General features: G+C 31.8%; 3 protein-coding genes across 3 annotated transcripts; 1 reads left to right on the top strand and 2 right to left on the bottom strand.

Annotated features, from left to right (window-relative positions):
* Positions 1-306: 306 nt before the first annotated feature.
* On the bottom strand, positions 307-837 carry LOC145096337 (pathogenesis-related protein PRB1-3-like). The gene has a single exon (XM_079034084.1). It carries the CDS (start codon positions 835-837, stop codon positions 307-309), a length of 531 nt encoding a protein of 176 aa, XP_078890210.1.
* Positions 838-2,925: 2,088 nt separating this feature from the next.
* Positions 2,926-5,260, top strand: LOC145096338 (replication protein A 70 kDa DNA-binding subunit A-like). The gene is made up of 9 exons (XM_079034085.1): positions 2,926-3,029; positions 3,110-3,237; positions 3,318-3,402; positions 3,554-3,672; positions 3,763-3,850; positions 4,385-4,505; positions 4,588-4,770; positions 4,884-4,952; positions 5,036-5,260. Exons 1-9 carry the CDS (start codon positions 2,926-2,928, stop codon positions 5,258-5,260), a joined length of 1,122 nt encoding a protein of 373 aa, XP_078890211.1.
* Positions 5,261-9,619: 4,359 nt separating this feature from the next.
* DL1B (DYNAMIN-like 1B) lies at positions 9,620-14,603 on the bottom strand. The gene is made up of 15 exons (XM_079032464.1): positions 14,302-14,603; positions 13,398-13,461; positions 13,185-13,289; positions 12,995-13,096; positions 12,855-12,905; positions 12,704-12,765; positions 12,527-12,617; positions 12,364-12,428; positions 12,089-12,283; positions 11,290-11,409; positions 11,138-11,208; positions 10,807-11,032; positions 10,662-10,712; positions 10,049-10,417; positions 9,620-9,973 (listed from the first exon to the last, which is right to left on the bottom strand). Exons 1-15 carry the CDS (start codon positions 14,428-14,430, stop codon positions 9,845-9,847), a joined length of 1,830 nt encoding a protein of 609 aa, XP_078888590.1. The 5' UTR covers positions 14,431-14,603; the 3' UTR covers positions 9,620-9,844.
* Positions 14,604-18,981: the final 4,378 nt, after the last annotated feature.

An 18,981-nucleotide genomic window follows, 5' to 3' on the forward strand; every position in this document is an offset into this window, starting at 1 on the left:
TCCGTTTCAGTTTCCACTTGACAAAAACCGTTGCTATCAATTTGGTTTCGGTTTTACCTAAAAACCAAAAAAACAGGACCGTAAACACCTCTATTGAAAATAATAATTTTCCTATCTATGCATTCATTTTTGTACATTATTAATATAAAACTTGTACAATATAAGATTCGCATTACCGTTGAAAAAAGAAAAAAAATACATTTCAACAGAAAAACTCCTCTAGATAAAAACTTAAACAAGGTTTCTCATGCTACATCTTCTTCTATTCGAAATCTTTGGTCGAATCCTAGAGCTTTTTAATTCAAATCAATTACTATAAACGTAGGGATCATGTTCAACAAAAGGAGAAAGTCCCTCAACATTTCCAGCAGGATCATACTCGCACACAACGTAAGTGCCTTTATTTTTGCAATATGATAACGCACAGCCGACCTTTTTGGTGTCACGCCACATAATTTGCGTATAATGGCCACATTTTTTCCCTGGCATACATGAATTGGTTGCCTTGTCATAATAATTATGTTCTTTTATCCAAGCGTACACAGCGTCCTTTGGGGTCCATTTGGACGCACCATCAGCACTACCCCAAAACAGGTTTTCACCGTAGGGCCCATTTGAATGCTTTAAAGCGCAATCATTCGCACGTGTTGATGCATACTTGCGTGCGAAATTCGCAAGGCTTTGATCATAGGAAAATGCTGGCAAACCTGAACGGAGACGGGCCTTGTTATGAGCTTCAAGAAATTCTTTGTCATTTTGTGAGATGGCGTTTGTTTTATATGCTACCAAAAAGATGACAAACGTATATGAAAAAATGCAGGTTTTGGTTTGTTTCATTGTGTAAGATAAACAAGAAGATTAATTGGAGATAGAAATAAGAGAAGGGAGAGAACATATGGTCTTATTTAGTCAAATTCAACAATTTCCCCGTAAAATCGACTATCCATTCACCATTTTATGTGAATTACGTTTTGCCTGTATCAATTGGATTCGTTAATTTTATTTATTATAATAAAAAGTACTTATTTGTTTAGAAGAAATTAATGTATTGTTTTTTTAATGCAACGGGATTATTTTTTTTTATCTATTTGTTATCCACTAGTTTATAACCCGTGGAAACCACAGTTACAAAATTAATTAACTTTTTTAATGAAAATTCATAGTTATTATTCAATTATTTTAAATAAATTATTAATTAGGAGATTTTTTAGTTATATAAAACTATAATTATTGATTTTAAATAAATATGTGAAATTATATCACTTTATAATTTGTATTAATTTTATTTTAATGCTATTAATTTAATGTAGATAAAGTGGAAATTTTAAATTTTAAAATAATAATTAATAGGTTGACATGTGGCAAGTATTAATTAGTAGACATAATATGGTGACACATGGCAAAAGAAGAATAAAACATGCATTAATTAAGAGGTTTAATAAGATGACACATGTCAAATGGAGAATAAAACTATTCTTTTACTAGTTTATAACCCGTGGGAACCACGGTTATAAAAATAATTAAACTTTTATAATAAAAAAATCAAAATTATTAATCAATTATTTTAAATAAATTACTAATTAAGAGATATTTTTATTAGTTATGTGAAATTATAATCGTTGATTCAAATAAATATATATAAATAATTTTTAATATATATTAGACTTTTTTGTGAATTAATGAAAACAATAATATAAAATTTTAATTTTAATTTAAAATGGAGAATAAATACATTGAAAATAATATCACATTAATGAGGAGGTTTAATAAATTTAAAATAGAGAACTAATAGATTGACAAGTGGCAACACATTAATTAAGAGGTCTAAGATAGTGACACATGGCAAAAGAACTATTTTTTTATTAATATAGGGAGATTAGAATAGGAAGATTTGTCATCAATTAATTTTTTTTATCAAATAGGTAAAATAATAATAAGAAATTAAAATATGAAGACATAAATAAATAAATAAAATCTAATCTATTGCATGAATTGATATGACAAATACATAATTTATTCGTATAATAAGTTGTTAGCCATTTAAGACAACAACTTTTATTTTGGGTTTAATGTGGAAAAGCTATATTTTCTTCCATAAGTTTCCCATTCAGATTTACTTTTTCATGCATGACAACCCCTCATTTGATATTAATATTTTTTGTTGAAAGATTTTTATGCATTCAATCTTTTATGACAGCATTTTTAAAGCTCTTTTTACAGCATTTTAAAGCAGTTTTCGACAGCATTTTAAGCGTTTTTTTACAGCATTTTAATATGTTTTTCCAGCATGTAAATCAGCCTTAAACTCTATTTTTTCAGCTTAAACTTTAAACTCTATGAAGCTTAGCTCACAAATACTAAAAGTGAAGTTTAGCATACAAATACATGATAAGGATGGAGTAAGGTCAACAACTAAGAAAGCTTAATCCTAAATCTAGTCCCACGTTTTCTATAAGATATTAGCCACTTTTTTTAGTATATCACATGAATTAGCATATATTTTGGGCATTTTTGTGATGAACTTTAGTAAATCCAATCTATTTTATGGATTTGGGGTAATAGAGTCCATTTTATTGCTTAAAGGTGTTTAAATTTTTATTAATTGGTTGTTAACTTCCGTTATCCTGATTAAATTGAGTAAATTTTCCGATATACCGATTAAATTGAGTAAATTTTGATAACCTTAATTTACGCTAATATTGTTTCAAACTCTTTGAAAAAGCCAAGGTACCTAAGGGAAACAGAACTTAAGGAAAGTCTTAATTTTCCGAAAAATGTTTTTGGATTATCTTTTGTTGATTTTCAGAAAATTAATTTCAATGTTATCCCAACCCAAAGATCTGTTGGTACTTTTCATTTATTTAATAAATTCTAATTATTTAATAGTTTACCTAACATTATTTAGTAATTTTATATTGATCCACAATGAATTTCATAGATGTTATTGGCGTGGTTGTCTCCCGTACTACTATTATCCCCTCTCAGAAAAAAGACAAGCAGAGAATCCATCTTGAGCTCAAAAACTTGGAGTTAGAAAAATTTCATTTTGAATATTTGTTATTTATTATAATTTTTTATTACCTAATCTATAATTTTGTGTTTTTTACAGTGGTGTACTACTTAAGGTCACTTTGTGGGGTCATTTTGCCAACAAAGTTTCTGATTATCTTGACACTCATAACACTGATGATTGTGTTGTTATAATTGTGCAGTTTGCAAAAATAAATGATTACAGAGGTTTGTCACATAATAATTGTCAATGTATTTCTTATTATAAATTATAAATATCTTTATAACATTTATTATGTTGTCTATAGGTAATATCGGTGTTGCAAGTTACTATGATGTCACAACTGTCTTCATCAACACTGATATTGATGAAATCAAACAGTTTAGAGAAAAGTTGGTTACTTTCGTTTATGTTTATTTTTTTTAACTTATTGATTTTTTGTATTTATGTTTAATTTGTTACTTTCTTTATAATAAACATTCGTTTTTTTATTATATGACATTATATCATACTAAAATATACTTATAATTAAATATTAATCAGGTTGGCTAAGGATAATGAATCTTCACAATCATCTGGTACCATCAGCTTGATTCGGACAAAACATGTTTCACTCAATGACGATTTCCTAAAAAATAATGAGGTTAAGACAATTTACAAAAGTAAAGAACCTGTCTAGGTAAATCAATTTTTTTTGTTTATTTTTTCTTTTGCATATAATAGCATCCTACTTTTTTGTTTTTTTTTTTTAGTTTTGTTTTTTCTGGAGGGAAAAATGGGCAGATGGGTGACATTTTCATGGTTGTGTTTGACAGAAAATCGTCCTAGGGATATTCAACTGTTTAATTTACTTTTTTATTTTATTTTTTGGCTCTCAGTTTTTATATAAGTGATTTTTTTTTTTAATTTTGCTGTTCATCTTTATATATCAACCTGATTTTTTGTTTTCTGTTTTGGCACTCAGTTTTTATATAAATATATTTTTTTTTAATTTTGTGTTCATCTTTATATATCAAGTAAACTTATTATAATAGCATCCTACTTTCTATACAAACATATATTTATATATTAATGTTTATGTTTCTTAACATCTTTGTTTTTTTTTTTGAAGCAGGTTGAAGAGTTCATAATTGTCGGTACTATAATAGGAATCCGCCAAGACAAACCTTGGTGTTACCAAAGTTGTCCCGATTGTCACGTAAAGGCAGTTGAAATTCCGGATTGCAATGAAGATGTGAAACTTTACAAATGTTGAATGCAACAAGTCTACTAAAGTTCCTATCCCAAGGTTTTTTTTAAATAATTTTAAATAAAAAATTATGTTTTTCTCTTCTTAATTAAACAATTTGAAATTGTTATAACTTTCTTTTTTAGATACATGATTCCAGTTTGTGTTCAAGACGATTCTGCTTCTACAATCTTAACTATGTTTGATCGGGAAGCATATGGGCTCTTGGGAATTCCAGCCAGAGATTTAGCAGAAAAACATACTAGGGTACATTAGCAATACATTTTCAAATTTATTTGTTTTTACCGTTCGACTCCAAATGTAATAGTTATTTTTACCATTTTTTCAGCTTGGATTCAGTTTGGGCATATATCCTCCTGAACTCAATTTTTTGAAAAACAAGCATTTAGCTTTTAAAGTCAGTGTCACAAAATACAATGTGAGATTTCAAAATAGTGTCTACACAATCTCAAGGGTAACGGAGGAAAAGCAAATAATCGAGAGTTTGGAGAGAAAGCTACTTCAGTTGCAGGTTATCATTTACTATTATTTGGATTTATTATGCAAATTTAAAATACCAATTACTATTATTTTAAAGTATTTGCACGTATATAACATATAAAACATATATTGTCACATCTATAGCCTGCAACTTTAGAGTCTTTAAACGATGGACCATCCGACTCCAATTCCCAGGAAAAAATACTTACCAAGGTATAATTTAACACTAATATAATGCATTATAAGTATTATACTTCTTCATTTTTTACATAATATGTTTTCATTTTTTTTTTAAGGATTGGGTTTCACATTCGGATGAAAATGTTACACCGTCTACCGGAAATATTTTGACACCAACAAGTTTTGAAAATGTAAAAAGTACTCCGATGAATTTAACACGCAAGTTTGAAGAAGTGTATGATGTGGAACAGTATTCGAATTCGTCATCAACAAAAGCACCACGTCTTTCAACTGGAACTGGAGAGGGGATCAAGCTTTTGATACCAAAAGTTGAAAAATAACAAGACAAACATTTTTTGAAACATTTTTTGCTTTAGCTTTATTTATAACTTCCCATGAAGTTTTTAATAATTCTTCAAACTTGGTTAATAACTTATTATGACGTTGTACTTTGAAAAGTACAATTGACTACTCTTTTGCATTGATGCATTTTAAGACTTTTATGTTTGGTTTTGTTTTTTAATTTTATTGAATGTTCTTTTTTTCATTTCGTAAGTATTTTGACATTGTATTCTGAAAATTAAAATTGACTACTGTTTTAATTTTCTTTTCATATGACTATATTTGTGTCCCTAAATGTTTGTTATCAAATTTTATGTCTTTTTTACAATTATCGAGTTTATCAATTTATGCTACAATTATCGACTTTATCAATCAGCTCGGAATCAATTAAACGATAATGGTCAATAGAGGATGCTCGACTCCAAAACTTAAAAATATTGATGGGACATTTGGGATAGTTTATTTAAAATAACTTTTGACAATGGTAACAATCACGTTTTAGTGTTTAGATTGATACATGCACTTTTTTTAATATATAAAAAAAGAAGAAAAGAAAAGAAAGGTTTATTCGATATGATACATGCACTTTTTTTAATATATTAGAAACTCATATCATTTTCGGTTTTTTAACAAATATAATAAAATTTTCATAAATATTAAAATACCACTTATTAACTTATCAAATAAACTAATCCATATATATTTTTAAACTCTTTTTAACACAAGATAAACTCTTTTTAACTAAATACCACTCTTGTGTTGGACATTAAATCGTCCCAGGGGTATTTTAGTCTTTAATTTATTTATTTGTTTTTAGTTTTCTTATATATGCTATTTCATTTTGAAAGTTCCAGCACTAAATATCACTCTTGTCCTTTTATTTTTCTTAAAATTGAAACATATTTGTTTTTTTTTGTTTTTGTTTATTTTTTTATTGCATATAATAGCATCCTATTTTTGTGTTTATTATTATTTTTTTTTTACTTTTGTTTTTTCTGGAGGGCAAAATAGGTAGATGGGTGACATTTTCAAGGTTGTGTTTCACAGAAATTGGTCCCAGGGGTATTTTAGTCTTTAAATTACTTTTTTGTTTTCTATTTTGTCTAACAAATAACTTATTTATCAATACATAATTTATAAGTACTTTATGTAATTAATCATAACATAAGTTAAAAGTTTTTTTAGTGGAATCGATTATGTTTACTATTTTGTTTATTTTGGTGATTTTTAGTCACATCACATTACTCAGTAAACTAATAATTTCAGGATTTATGGCTTTCAGTTTTTATATAATTGATTTTTTTTTTAATTTCGTTGTTCATCTTTATATATCAACTAAACTTATTATAGTTTATATATGTTATATGAAGTAAACTATTCCCTGAAAATGTCTAAATAGAATTATATATATATATATATATATATATATATATATATATATATATAACTGAAATTTGAATGTTAGATATCCTTATCTAAAGCCTAAGGAAAACCTTATTTGATACCTTAACAAGAAAAAGCTATACGTATGGAAAATTGTGAACTACAAAGTTTTTTGTTTAAACTTGTATTGTGATGGTTTCTTCTCAACCTAATGCAAACAAACATGCATCCTAACCCTAAGAAACAAACATATAATTAAAATTGTTATTATACCCAATTATAATTGTTTGATTTTATTACATTTTATACACCCCCTTAATATGAACACTGACTTATAGAAGAAAAATTCGTCATTTTTGTTAATTTCAAAATACATGATAAAACACATAAGCGGGAAATCTAATATAAAACCAAAATTTCACATCTTGTATTTTGAAATTTACGCAAATTAACACTGAAATTTCAAATTTCGAAATTCAACTTAAATCACCTAAACAGTTTAATAAACAAAAAATCTTCAATCTATTAAAACAATTATATCTGCATCTTCTGCAAAAAAAATGAGAATTAGGTTTTACCTTGATTCCTCTTCTTCAAACGTCTTTCAATATTAGTAGTACTGGATTCTTGAACACCTTTTATCCAAATTTCGACCTCCATCCAGGTATCTTTCTTTTATACTATCTATTCATTCTCTTTGAAAACCAAAATCGGCACTTAGGTTGAAAAAAAAACTTATTATTCATACCTAATTGTTAATTTTTACCACAAAAAGTTGGATCGAGTATGCAATTAGTAACCCTGTTATTCGCGTAGCACAAAACTAGACTTGAAGGAGTCAACTCTTACTGAAGACATGACCTATGACAAGAAAATGTAAAGGCATAAAATTTGGATACCATAGTAGTTTTGACTTTTGACATAGTCTAAGGTCTAGTTTCATTTGTGTTTATTTATTTATTTAATATTTATTTTGACACCGAATTACCCATGTCATCTATCGTTCCAACATTTGTGGTTAGTATCTTCTTTCAGATTACTTCTTGTATTTATTATATTCACGTTTTCCTTATCCTTTCTAACCACATTTTTATTATATGTACTAGGTGTGAGACCCGTGTATTACACGGGTTTATAAAAAAAATATAAAATTATAAGCATTACATATTTTTTAAAGTAATAATTTTACATAAATACAAAGAATATAATAAATAAAGTAAATAATAAAGGTTGTAGAGCATTTATTATGAAATTTAATAGAATGATCTACTTTACATATATAAATCTCATTAAAATGTGGATTTTAAATTTAAAAAAAAATAAAAATTTAAGAAAATGACAAGTGGAAAAAGAAATAATTCAAAAACTCTTAAGAAATGACATGTGTCAAATTTAATGAGAGCATGACATTTGGCAAAATTGAGAAAGATAATTCATACATTCAGATCCATACAACAGAGTTGGCCTAATCGTCACTCTATAAAACTTTCCCTTTATATCCATTTGCAATGAAAGAGATCATTCATATGAGTTTTAGTTGCATAAAACCGAACGTTTTTCCAATTGAAATATATATGCACGAGGTCAACTATGTAAATATATATTTCAATTGCAAAAACGTTCAATTTATACAACTAGAGCTCATATGAATTATCTTTCTCATTGCAAATGAATATAAAGGGAAAGTTTTATAGAGTGGTGATTAGGCCAACTCTCGTAGATCATGACCCCTCCTACTCCATTTTAATTGGGACTCATGGATCCATGTCATAAAGCAAGTAGTTTGGAAGTAAATTTTGCAAAATGTATGATTATTCAAAGTATGTCCCTGGTAGACCTGGCAATGGGTCGGGTTTGGAGCGAATCGACCTTGATTCAAACCCTTTTAACAAATTCCAAAACCCGATCCAAACCCGCTCCATAACCTGCGGGGTTTTGAATAATATAACCCATACCCTTATCCACCGAATCAGCGGATATCCAAACCCGCCCCGTAACTCGTATGTTTTTTGAATAATCAAAAACATTTTACTTAAATCATAAAATCACTGTTGTTAAATAAAACAAATTTTGATTTAGAAAACACATTATGTACTCGAAGACTTTCGATTGAAATTAAAATCATTATTGTCGTTACTTCCAATTGGTTTTTGACCATCGATTGCATTGACAGAGAATAACAATTATAAGCTTTCTTCCAGTTGATAAATGAATTTATTGATTTATAAACGAAATTGATGTTTACATGATGAAATATAAATGAAATGACATCATGATTCTTGGAAGAAGACTGAAAGTCTACAGCTGAGTCCCTGAGTCCTATGTATAAATAGTTTAGTCTTTGGTCTTTTCTCTTTGGACTTTTGATTAGAATTTAAAATAAAATTTAGGCAGTATAAAATATAACTGTATGATTCTAAAATTTATATGGGACGGGTTATAAATGGAGCGGATCGGTGATGATCCATACCCGACCCTTTTAATAAAAGGGTTAGCGGGTACGGATCATTATGGGTAAACGAATCAAAAACTATGCTCCAAACCCATATAATTGTTAAAGGTTTGGATCGGATCAGGGTCAAAACCCGCTCCATTGCCAGGCCTAGTCACTGGCTACCGTTTTGGTTAACTTGTGATTAACCACTAGATTTACGTTGATAATGAAAAAATTAATCACATTATAATTTTCATTTTTACATAATAAAAATAATATAAATTTGAAAACTCCAAATATTAAGACTCAACAAAAGGTACTCTTTTTCCTTATAAACAATACAACATTTTCCTTGCGCGTGTATTTTTTTTATCATAAACGCTCTAAAAACATGATTTGATAATAACGAATTTGGTTCTCCAATTTAGGAACAGAAAAACATATGATATGAGAAAGAAACTGTGGATGTGCATTAGTCTAGAAAACATGTATGTAATAGTAATAAAGGCTAAAAAATGAAGATGGAAAAAGACAAGACAAGTAACAAATACAAATACAAATACAATATATAATAGTCTCCCTGACTCACACAAAGTGACAAAACAAAACTAAAATACTATTAACAGCATATGTGTGTTCGTGTTTCTACCAAAAAGAACAAACACCAAGTACAACAAACGACTGAGGTTGTTTGGTTGGTTGTATCACAGAGATAAAATGGGTTGGTTTGTGGTATATTATAAAGTTTGAAGAAAGAATTAGTTCTCTACTTGGCCCATGCAACAGCATCCACCTCAGCTTGTGCAGCTCTATACAATTCCAATCTCTTTGCCAAATCCATACGCCTCTGCATTATGGCCGGATCCTCATCCAACAGTTTAGCCAATTGCTTTCCCTGTTGTTACCAAACCAAATTTTAACATTTATTTGGACAAAAACTAAAAATGAAGAAGAGATTATTAATTATTACCTCCTTTGCACCCAACTCAGTGAAAAAATGGTCAAGTAAAGTACGTTTAGCCTCGCGTACTTGACAAAACACCACCGACTTTGGGATGGAGTGTCTCAGTGTCCCAACCACCATATGAACATATGACAGAACATTTGATCCGATCCTACGAAGATAAGAATCATTGTATCGATCGAAAATGGAGTGTGTTGGGTTCCCGCCTTTTTCAATGTCCTGGGGAAGCTTCCGGAAGAAATCAACCGTCAAGTAACTGCATTCCATATCAACCAACTGTATGGTGGCTTTCTTGCTTTCGTTTCTCATTTTATCTAAAGAATCACAAGCTGCATTCATTACTTCTGCCCTCAGGGACGGGTATTGCTTCAACTCCTGTAATTAATGGAGTAAATTAATTATTACAATTTACACTACACTAAAATAGTTGCTTTTGCTTTTATGGGTTGTTTCTTTTTTACTTAATCTGGACAGAATGATACTAACAGTTAGTTTAGATTCATGTAAAAATGTTCCAAATAAGGACCGAAATTGTAAGAAAAAAAAAGTTTTGGATGAAAAATGTAACTTAGTCTTGATATATATAGTAAGGGTCTTAAAAGACGAGAGAAAGACTAACCGCAGTTTCGTTTATGGACTTGTGTACAAGATCCTTTAGTATACCATGAACCTGAAGAAGAAACAGAAATATTATTATTATTATTATTATTTTAATAAACAGACAGAAGATGATGAATTTTGAAAAAAAAAAAAAAAAAAGTTACCGCATCAACAGCAGCCTCAGCGGGGCCTTTGATGGTAATTAAGGTGGATTCAATAAGACGGCGATAGCCTTGTTCGGGGGCTATCAAATGAGGCTGATAACCATCGGCTTCTGTGATTAATTTTCTCACATTTTCCATGGAGAGTTGTTTGTCAAACTGTAGTCTTTTTAAGGCTGCAGGAAGTTGATTATCGAATATGCTGTACACTTTGTCGCCACCTGGCCGTCTGTAATTGATTGTATGTATGTAAATCATATCAACAACTTCATCCAATATTTGTAAAATTACATTTTACAAATAATAAAAATATGCAAAAATCATAAATACGTACATGCCATCAAGATGTTCTTTGAATGTTTGATCGAAAGCACGGCATATTTCCATAATCATATACAGTTTTCCCTGCAATTAATTAATAAGAATGTTTTAGTTTTAGTTTAAGAAACTGGGATATTATTAAATCAAAAAGGAAGAAATGATTACCCCAGCATCAGTAGCAATGGGCTTTCCAAGACGACTCAGCTCTGTTTCAAGTTCAATGATTGTTTTGTTGATGAGAGATTGAAGGCCTGGAATTCGGGACTTAATCACCGTTTCCAAATGCTGAAATGAAACAATTCATTACCAAAAACTTAATTAACTTCAAACTTTACACCTCTAGCCAAATATACAAAAACAAAAAAAATGTTTTTGCAAATAACGAAATCTCAAGCATCACGAATTTGTCATGCATATAGTTACCCAAAAAAAACAATAACTTTCTAATTTTTATTTGAAATTAATTTTTTTAATTTCATTTTTTTCAATATATAAAATAGAGGTGTTTTGGTCTTTTAATGAAAGAAAAAAATGAAACTCAATTCATTACACACACCCTTAGAAATGGTGTAATCCATCCACCCATAGGAATGGAATCTGTCAAAGGAATTGAAATAGAAAGGAATCGTAAATTGTGATCTGTAAGCAGAAAATAGAATGGAATTCAAGAATGAAACCGAACAAATTAGTTTTTATTTATAGTTAAATTTTCATTTCATTTATTTTTTGGAGGAAAGAGGACAAGTCCTCAGACAAATTATTGATTTATTTCAATATATAATGGAGAGGTATTTTGGTCTTTTAATAAAAAAAAAGGAAGGATGGATGGAATTCAATTACTTCCATCCACATGGCAACAAAAAACGCCACAGAATGGAATCTTGGATTCAAATTCCGAAAGGAATCGAGAAACCAAAGCAATACAAACTTAGGGATAGAATCGAGCTAAAACAGTTATATATACCTTGGAAAGCACTTTCCCTAGATGCTCAGATCCCATTTTACTAGCAAGATGCTTGTATTCGGGAGTAGTATTGAAGTATTCCCGTTCCCTCCTTCGGGCAGCAATCATGTCCACACTTTTGTTAATATCAGCTTGAGACCGATTCACAACACCAATCCATGGAAACTTCAGCCTATAAGATTTCCCTTCCAACATCTATTGTAGTAGGACATAATATTTAGATTATAAATAAAACAAAAACAAATAACATTCTAATTTCAAGACCCAACACTCACATCAACTGCATCAGTACCCTTGTCCATAAGATCAATCTTAGTCAAAACTCCAAACGTCCTCTCCCCTACACATTCATTCACATTAAACTAATTAAAACACAACAAACATCAAGAAAAAAAACGACATAGGTCAAAAAATAAGACAATATGTTTGTTTACAAACCTTGTGGATCTACCTCACGAGCAATTTTGATAGCATCAGATGTAGCCAGATCCTGATTGGCAGGAGAAACTGCCAGAATAATGCAGTTAGGCTGCAAGGCAAACAGATAGACAAATAAGTAGGTTTTCAATAGTTGACTGACCATAGTTGACCAAGCAAATGATGAAAATAGCTTACTTTCTCAATGTAGGATCGCACCATGTTTTCAATATCTGCCACAATACTCTCTGACTGACCCTCTACAAGAATCATACAAGTGTTAGACGAGGGAAAAGTTAATGGATTGGACACCACAAGTTATCTAATATTATAAGATGCTTGAACTCACCAACAGCTACTTTTGTCAAACCAGGAAGATCGACCAAGGTTAAATTCACAACTGTCAACATCATACATAATCAAGTGAGTAAACTGTTGATAGGTAAAAAGCTTTTAAAAGTTAATACAACTATCAAATATTGATCTCACCATTAGGAGAATAGATACTGAGATATATAGGAACTGATGAAATTTGTTTGCTTCGTCCTGTCTCACGATCAGTCTCATCAGAGATTTCTTTCCTCACAGCAGCTGCACAAGAAAAAAAAAATGAATAGGAATGTTTAATGATCTTTCTAGCTAAAAATAAAATAGATGTTTAATCTCTCTCCATACATACCGAAGTCAGTAAACCTCTTTCTTGGTTGATGAGCAAACTCTGCATATTCTCTTCCCTCATCGATTCTATGGAGTTGTAGAACAAGAGGACGCCTGGTAACAATCCCTGCATTACATAGATAGATACACAAGTGTTTCATTTGCTTTAGTCAACAGCAATTATAAGGGGGTGTCAAGAAGTGTGTACACTACAGGAATTAACTATTTCAATTACCAGATCCACGAGGCAAAAAATCCTTCCCAACAACACTCTCCAGCACAGATGACTTTCCAGAGCTCTAGAAATATACATGAAAAGTAGGAAAACAAAAAGACTATGATAAGTTTATCTAGGAACAGGCGAAATTTATAATGTGTCTGATTGGTAACATAGAATGACAAGAACAGTGACAAATAAGATAAAAATTAAATTTGTAGCTTGAACAGCAATTATAGAAATGCTTGCTTGAACAACAATGCGAATTCATACGTTGAGCTATGTTAACAGATAAATTTAAAAGATATGCAGCCAACCCACCAGGAAAAAAGGTAATGAAGCTCATCAATACTTAATTTCATAAAATTGAGTTATTAATGCAATGAAAAAGAATACTGAAATACTAAAATTATAATCGAAATTAAGGCTTATATACTAGATAGTTTCTAGATCTTTGGCCGTTGTTAGATTTATCACTTGATATGGTGTGGATTAGTTCAGTCTTCCAGCAGCACAAAACTAGGGTTTGTAGCTTTTTCACACGGCATCTCACAGTTTACGCTCAAATCACCAAAACCAAATAGCTTTGCACCAGCGATTACTATACAAAGCATCGTAGCAACTTACGACGGATCGTTTAGATCTAACAATTGAGGTTCGAGTACCAAATAAAGTCCGTAAACCAAACCTACGCAAAGCAAAAATTCCACCGACTACGACAACCAGATATGCAAATTAATGTATTGCGATATGAATTATTACGTAAAACGGATCTGAGGTTTAAACGTCCATAAGAATGAGTACCAAACGATTTATCCCCAAACTTGTTAGGTTACGATTGAGTTCATAAAAGCAGGGAGAAGAAAAAGAAGTTGCGCGATATAAGATACGTATAAAAAAACTAGAAAAGATCTGGATCTACCTGACCGCCGACGACGGCGATTGTAGGCAGGGCATCCCAAAGGGTCGGCAGAGAGGATCCTTCGCCGAAATCACCGAGGGCAGTGCATGCTCTCTGTAGTTTGTTGACAAGATTAATAAGATTCTCCATTTTGTCCGGTGAGACAGATCGGAGATAGCGGCTAGATCGGAGATGATAGATTCAGGTTGATGGATTCACGGCAGTCAAAGCCGAGTATATTTTCCAGATGCAATAGCAAACGGCAACGGGCAGAAATGGGAACTTTTGAGTTGTGTGGCTTGTAGTTTGTATAGTTGTAGTTTGTAAGAACAACACTTATATCCAACTCCGCGTGTGAGCGTTGTGGGGTTGGGTAAAACGGATTCAATTTTTTCAAATTGTCTCATTCGATTTTTGAATTTTGAATGTTAACATATAACATAAGAGTACATGTTTGATTAAAATACTATGTATTTACTTTGATTTTTGATTGTTGAATCAACATAATCTTCATTCCTATGCAATCCCTTAAAGTATCCTCATTTAGGGATTCATCTAAGGTCTTCTTGTTCAACAAAAATTCAATCGTTAGAAATTACTATCTCAGTGATAAATAGTGTCATTGGTGTTGGAATATAATTACTTTGGTAATCTTATAACCGATTCATACAAAGTATGAACAAAAGCTACTAGACCAACAACATGATCAATTTGATCTCTAACACTTGTTGCTTGAGATCAAGGGACATGAAGTAGAGAGAATAAACATGAGAGACACTAATATCCGATGTTTTAAAACCCGGGTTGACCCGGCCGGTTCAACAGCTTGGACCGTGACCCGAGGTAGAAGGCGGGTCAATTGAGAACTATTTTTTGTAAAATTATGGACCGGATCGAACTGGCCTGGTTTCCCCTAGAACGCAATTCGACCGTTTATATTGAACCGATTAAAACCAGATTAACCCGTTTTAATAAGACTCGGATAGTTGGATACAAGTAGTGAACGTCAAAACAACGAGTCGTTTGCGGTTTCTTCAATGTTTTTCAATGTTAAAACTTTGTGGATATCAAATTATTGGTTTATATGTTTATGCATTATCCAATAAAGTAAAAATATATAAAAATCGAAAAAGATCATAAACCCGGTTAACACGGCGGTTCAACCAGTTGACCCGTGTACCGGTCATCACACTGGGTTAAATAAAAACTCGGATTTTAAAACATTGCTAATATCTAATTTTTATCAATAAAAGTTAAAAAAAATATATTTAAGATTTTTTGTATTAAAAATCTTTAAAAGTCATTACCATATAAAAAATATTAGATATTAAGGTTTTGTCACGTGAATATATATATATATATATATATATATATATATATATATATATATATATATATATATATATATATATATGTTAGGTTTATGTGAGACGGCTTAATTTTGTGAGACCGTGAGACGCATTTTTTATTTTTTTTATTTTTATTTTTTATTTTTTATTTTTTAGTTAATTCAAGTTCCGGAAATAATATTTAAAAAAAGAATTTTTGGATTTTTTCATTTATTTTGCATTTTAAAATTATTTTTTATAATATGTACAGTATAATATTCTATTAGAATATTTCACGTATTTTTCAAAAAAAACGGGATTTTTTTTTATTTATTTTAGTTAATTCAAGTTCCGAAAATAATATTTAAAAAAAAGAATTTTTAGATTTTTTCATTTATTTTGCATTTTAAAATTATTTTTTAAAATATGTCAGTGTAATATTCTATTAGAATATTTCACGTATTTTTCAAAAAAAAAAAAAACGGGATTTTTTTTAATTTTTTTTAATTTTTATTTTTATTTTTTTTAGTTAATTTAAGTTCCGAAAATAATACTTAAAAAAAGAATTTTTGGATTTTTCCATTTATTTTGCATTTTAAAATTATTTTTAGGTTTGGTCTCACGGTCTCACAAAATTAGAATGGTCTCAAATTAACCTGAACCTATATATATATATATATATATATATATATATATATATATATATATATATATATATATATATATATATATAATTTCGAGAGGAGAATTGAGAGAGTTTCTTGAGAGGAAAAATAAGTGAAATGTGTGTGTGTGTGTGCTTGAAATCGGCCGAGAGCAAGAAGAGAGGGGAGGAGAGAGAGGTTTGACAAGATAGTTGCATGGAAATATGTGTGTTGCATGGAAATCCTAGGTGCAAAAGTGAGGTGGCACCCAACAAAGTCAACCCTCCTTCTTTGTGGGCTTGGGCCGAGAATGGAGAGGGGAGAGAGGAGATTTTTGGGCTTTTTGTCCTTAAGCCCATGTTATAGTTAGGTTGGGTGATTTTTAGCCCTATAAAATATAAGTGTGATTTTTATGCTTTATTAGGCTAGATTAGGTTAATTATGGTCCATAATAGTTCATAATATTTAATTTATTTCATTCTAGGCCCAATATGGCCCAAAATGTTGAAATAAATGAAAGTGGGTCTGATTAGAGCCCATTTAAAGGTTCTAAGCCCAAGATAGTCAAATTGAAAGCTTATTGGTCCATTGGGCCCAATAAGGAAGTCCTAGTCCAAAATGGACCTAAATAAGAACTTCTAAGGTTTCCAATTACTTGTTGACTATTTGTAATGCTTGTATGGTGTACTTGATTGAAATTTTGCTGCCATAAAGTAAGCATCTTACGTGTTCTTAAGTTTTTGATTCAAAATTTTTACTTGAGTGTTGTAGTTACAAGGCACAAAATTTCTAGTTGTGACATCATCCCCCCGTTAGAGGGAATTCCGTCCCGAAATTCTGTTTGAAAGCTAGATTTGAGAATGCTAGAATAGGTGAGGGTACTTTTGCTTCATTTGATCTTCGCGTTCCCACGTGAATTCTGGCCCACGCTTCGCGTTCCATCGTACTTTCACGATCGGGATGCGACTTTGCTTAGTACGCTTCACCTCCCTGTCCATGATTTCAATCGGTTCTTCAACAAACAGAAGATTCTCGTTGATTTCGATCTCGTCAAGGGGAATGATGAGTGTTTCATCCGATAGACACTTCTTTAGATTAGAGACATGGAACACGGGGTGTACACTGTTTAGCTCTGCGGGTAGTTGCACTTTGTATGCCACTGGACCTATTCGGGCGACGATTTCGAAAGGTCCAATGTATCGTGGGTTCAGTTTTCCTCGTTTCCCGAAACGAATAACTCCTTTCCAAGGTGAGACTTTTAACAGTACTCGATCCCCAACCTGAAATTCTAAGGGCTTTCGCCGTTTATCGGCGTAGCTCTTTTGTCGGTCGCGCGATGCTTGTAATCGAGCTCTGATTTGAATGATCTTTTCTGTGGTTTCACGAATGATCTCCGGTCCCGTTAGCGCCTTGTCCGATGTGAGTGCTCTTTCTAGCTGGGTGTCGCCCACCTCAGCCCAACATAACGTTGATCTACACTTACGCCTGTATAATGCTTCGAAAGGAGCGACCTTGATGCTCGAATGGTAACTGTTGTTATACGAGAATTCGACTAAAGGTAAATGAGTATCCCAAGACTTCCCAAAGTCTATCACACATGCGCGAAGCATGTCTTCGAGCGTTTGAATGGTTCGTTCACTTTGATCATCCGTTTGTGGATGATAAGCGGTGCTCATGTCGAGATGAGTTCCCAGTGCTTTCTGGAGTGATTGCCAAAAACGTGAAGTGAACCTACTGTCTCTATCCGAGATAATAGACACTGGTACTCCGTGGAGTCTCCGTAAATAACTAGGGTTTCGTGATTGGGAAGGCGAAGACGAACGGCCTTCTCATGACACATAATTTCAGCATGGTAGAGGCTTAACCAGTCCATGCCGATAATCATATCGAAACTCCTAATAGGTACAGGCATTAAGTCTATTCGAAAGACGTGTTGGTTCAGGGTTAGGGTACATCCGATGTAGATTTCCCCCGTGGATTTGGTTTTCCCATTGGCCATTTCCACCGTAAAGGTTTCATTGAGCTTATGGGGTCGTTGTTCTAGATAGTGTTTAAACTTATTGCTTACAAAGCTTCGCTCAGCTCCGGTATCAAATAGGATGCATGCATAAGTGTGGTTTAGGGGAAACGTACCGGTAACCACATCGGGATCCTGAATCGCCTTTCCCTGTCCCATAGCCAGCACTCTTCTCGTTCCTCCATTTCCGGGATTGTTGTTGTTAGGGCAATTTCGACGAAAATGCCCAGTCCTTCCACACCCATAGCAGGTGTGGCTAGGCCCGGCGTTGTTGCTGCCAGCATTGATGTTGTTGTTGTTACAGTTGTTGTTGTTGTTGCTTCCCTATTGTTGATTCTGAGGAGGGTAGACCCTGCAGTACCTTGCAGTGTGTCCTTTCCGATTACAACTGGTACACTGTATCTCCTTGCATTATCCATTGTGATGGAATCCACATTTGTGACATTTGGGAAGATTACCGGAATAAGGTCTAGGATCATTTGGAACAGCTGAGGTTGGAGCATGTGGTGTAGCTGTAACTTGCGCGGTGGCAGCATTAACCGTCACTGTCCGCTGCTTCTTGGGAGCCTCGGAGCCTTGATGCCCCTTTCTTTTGTTGTTCTTCCCCTTCTTGTTATCACCTTCCTTCCTGGCCTCAGTCTCCACTGGCTTGTCACCCTTTTTGTTGTTATGGTCATACAGCTTCTTCGCCAATCTCTTAGCACCGTCGAAA

Source organism: Lactuca serriola, chromosome 3 (genome assembly GCF_051521515.1).
Source record: "Lactuca serriola cultivar US96UC23 chromosome 3, Lser_US96UC23_V15, whole genome shotgun sequence".
In the NCBI taxonomy this organism is placed as follows: domain Eukaryota; kingdom Viridiplantae; phylum Streptophyta; class Magnoliopsida; order Asterales; family Asteraceae; genus Lactuca; species Lactuca serriola.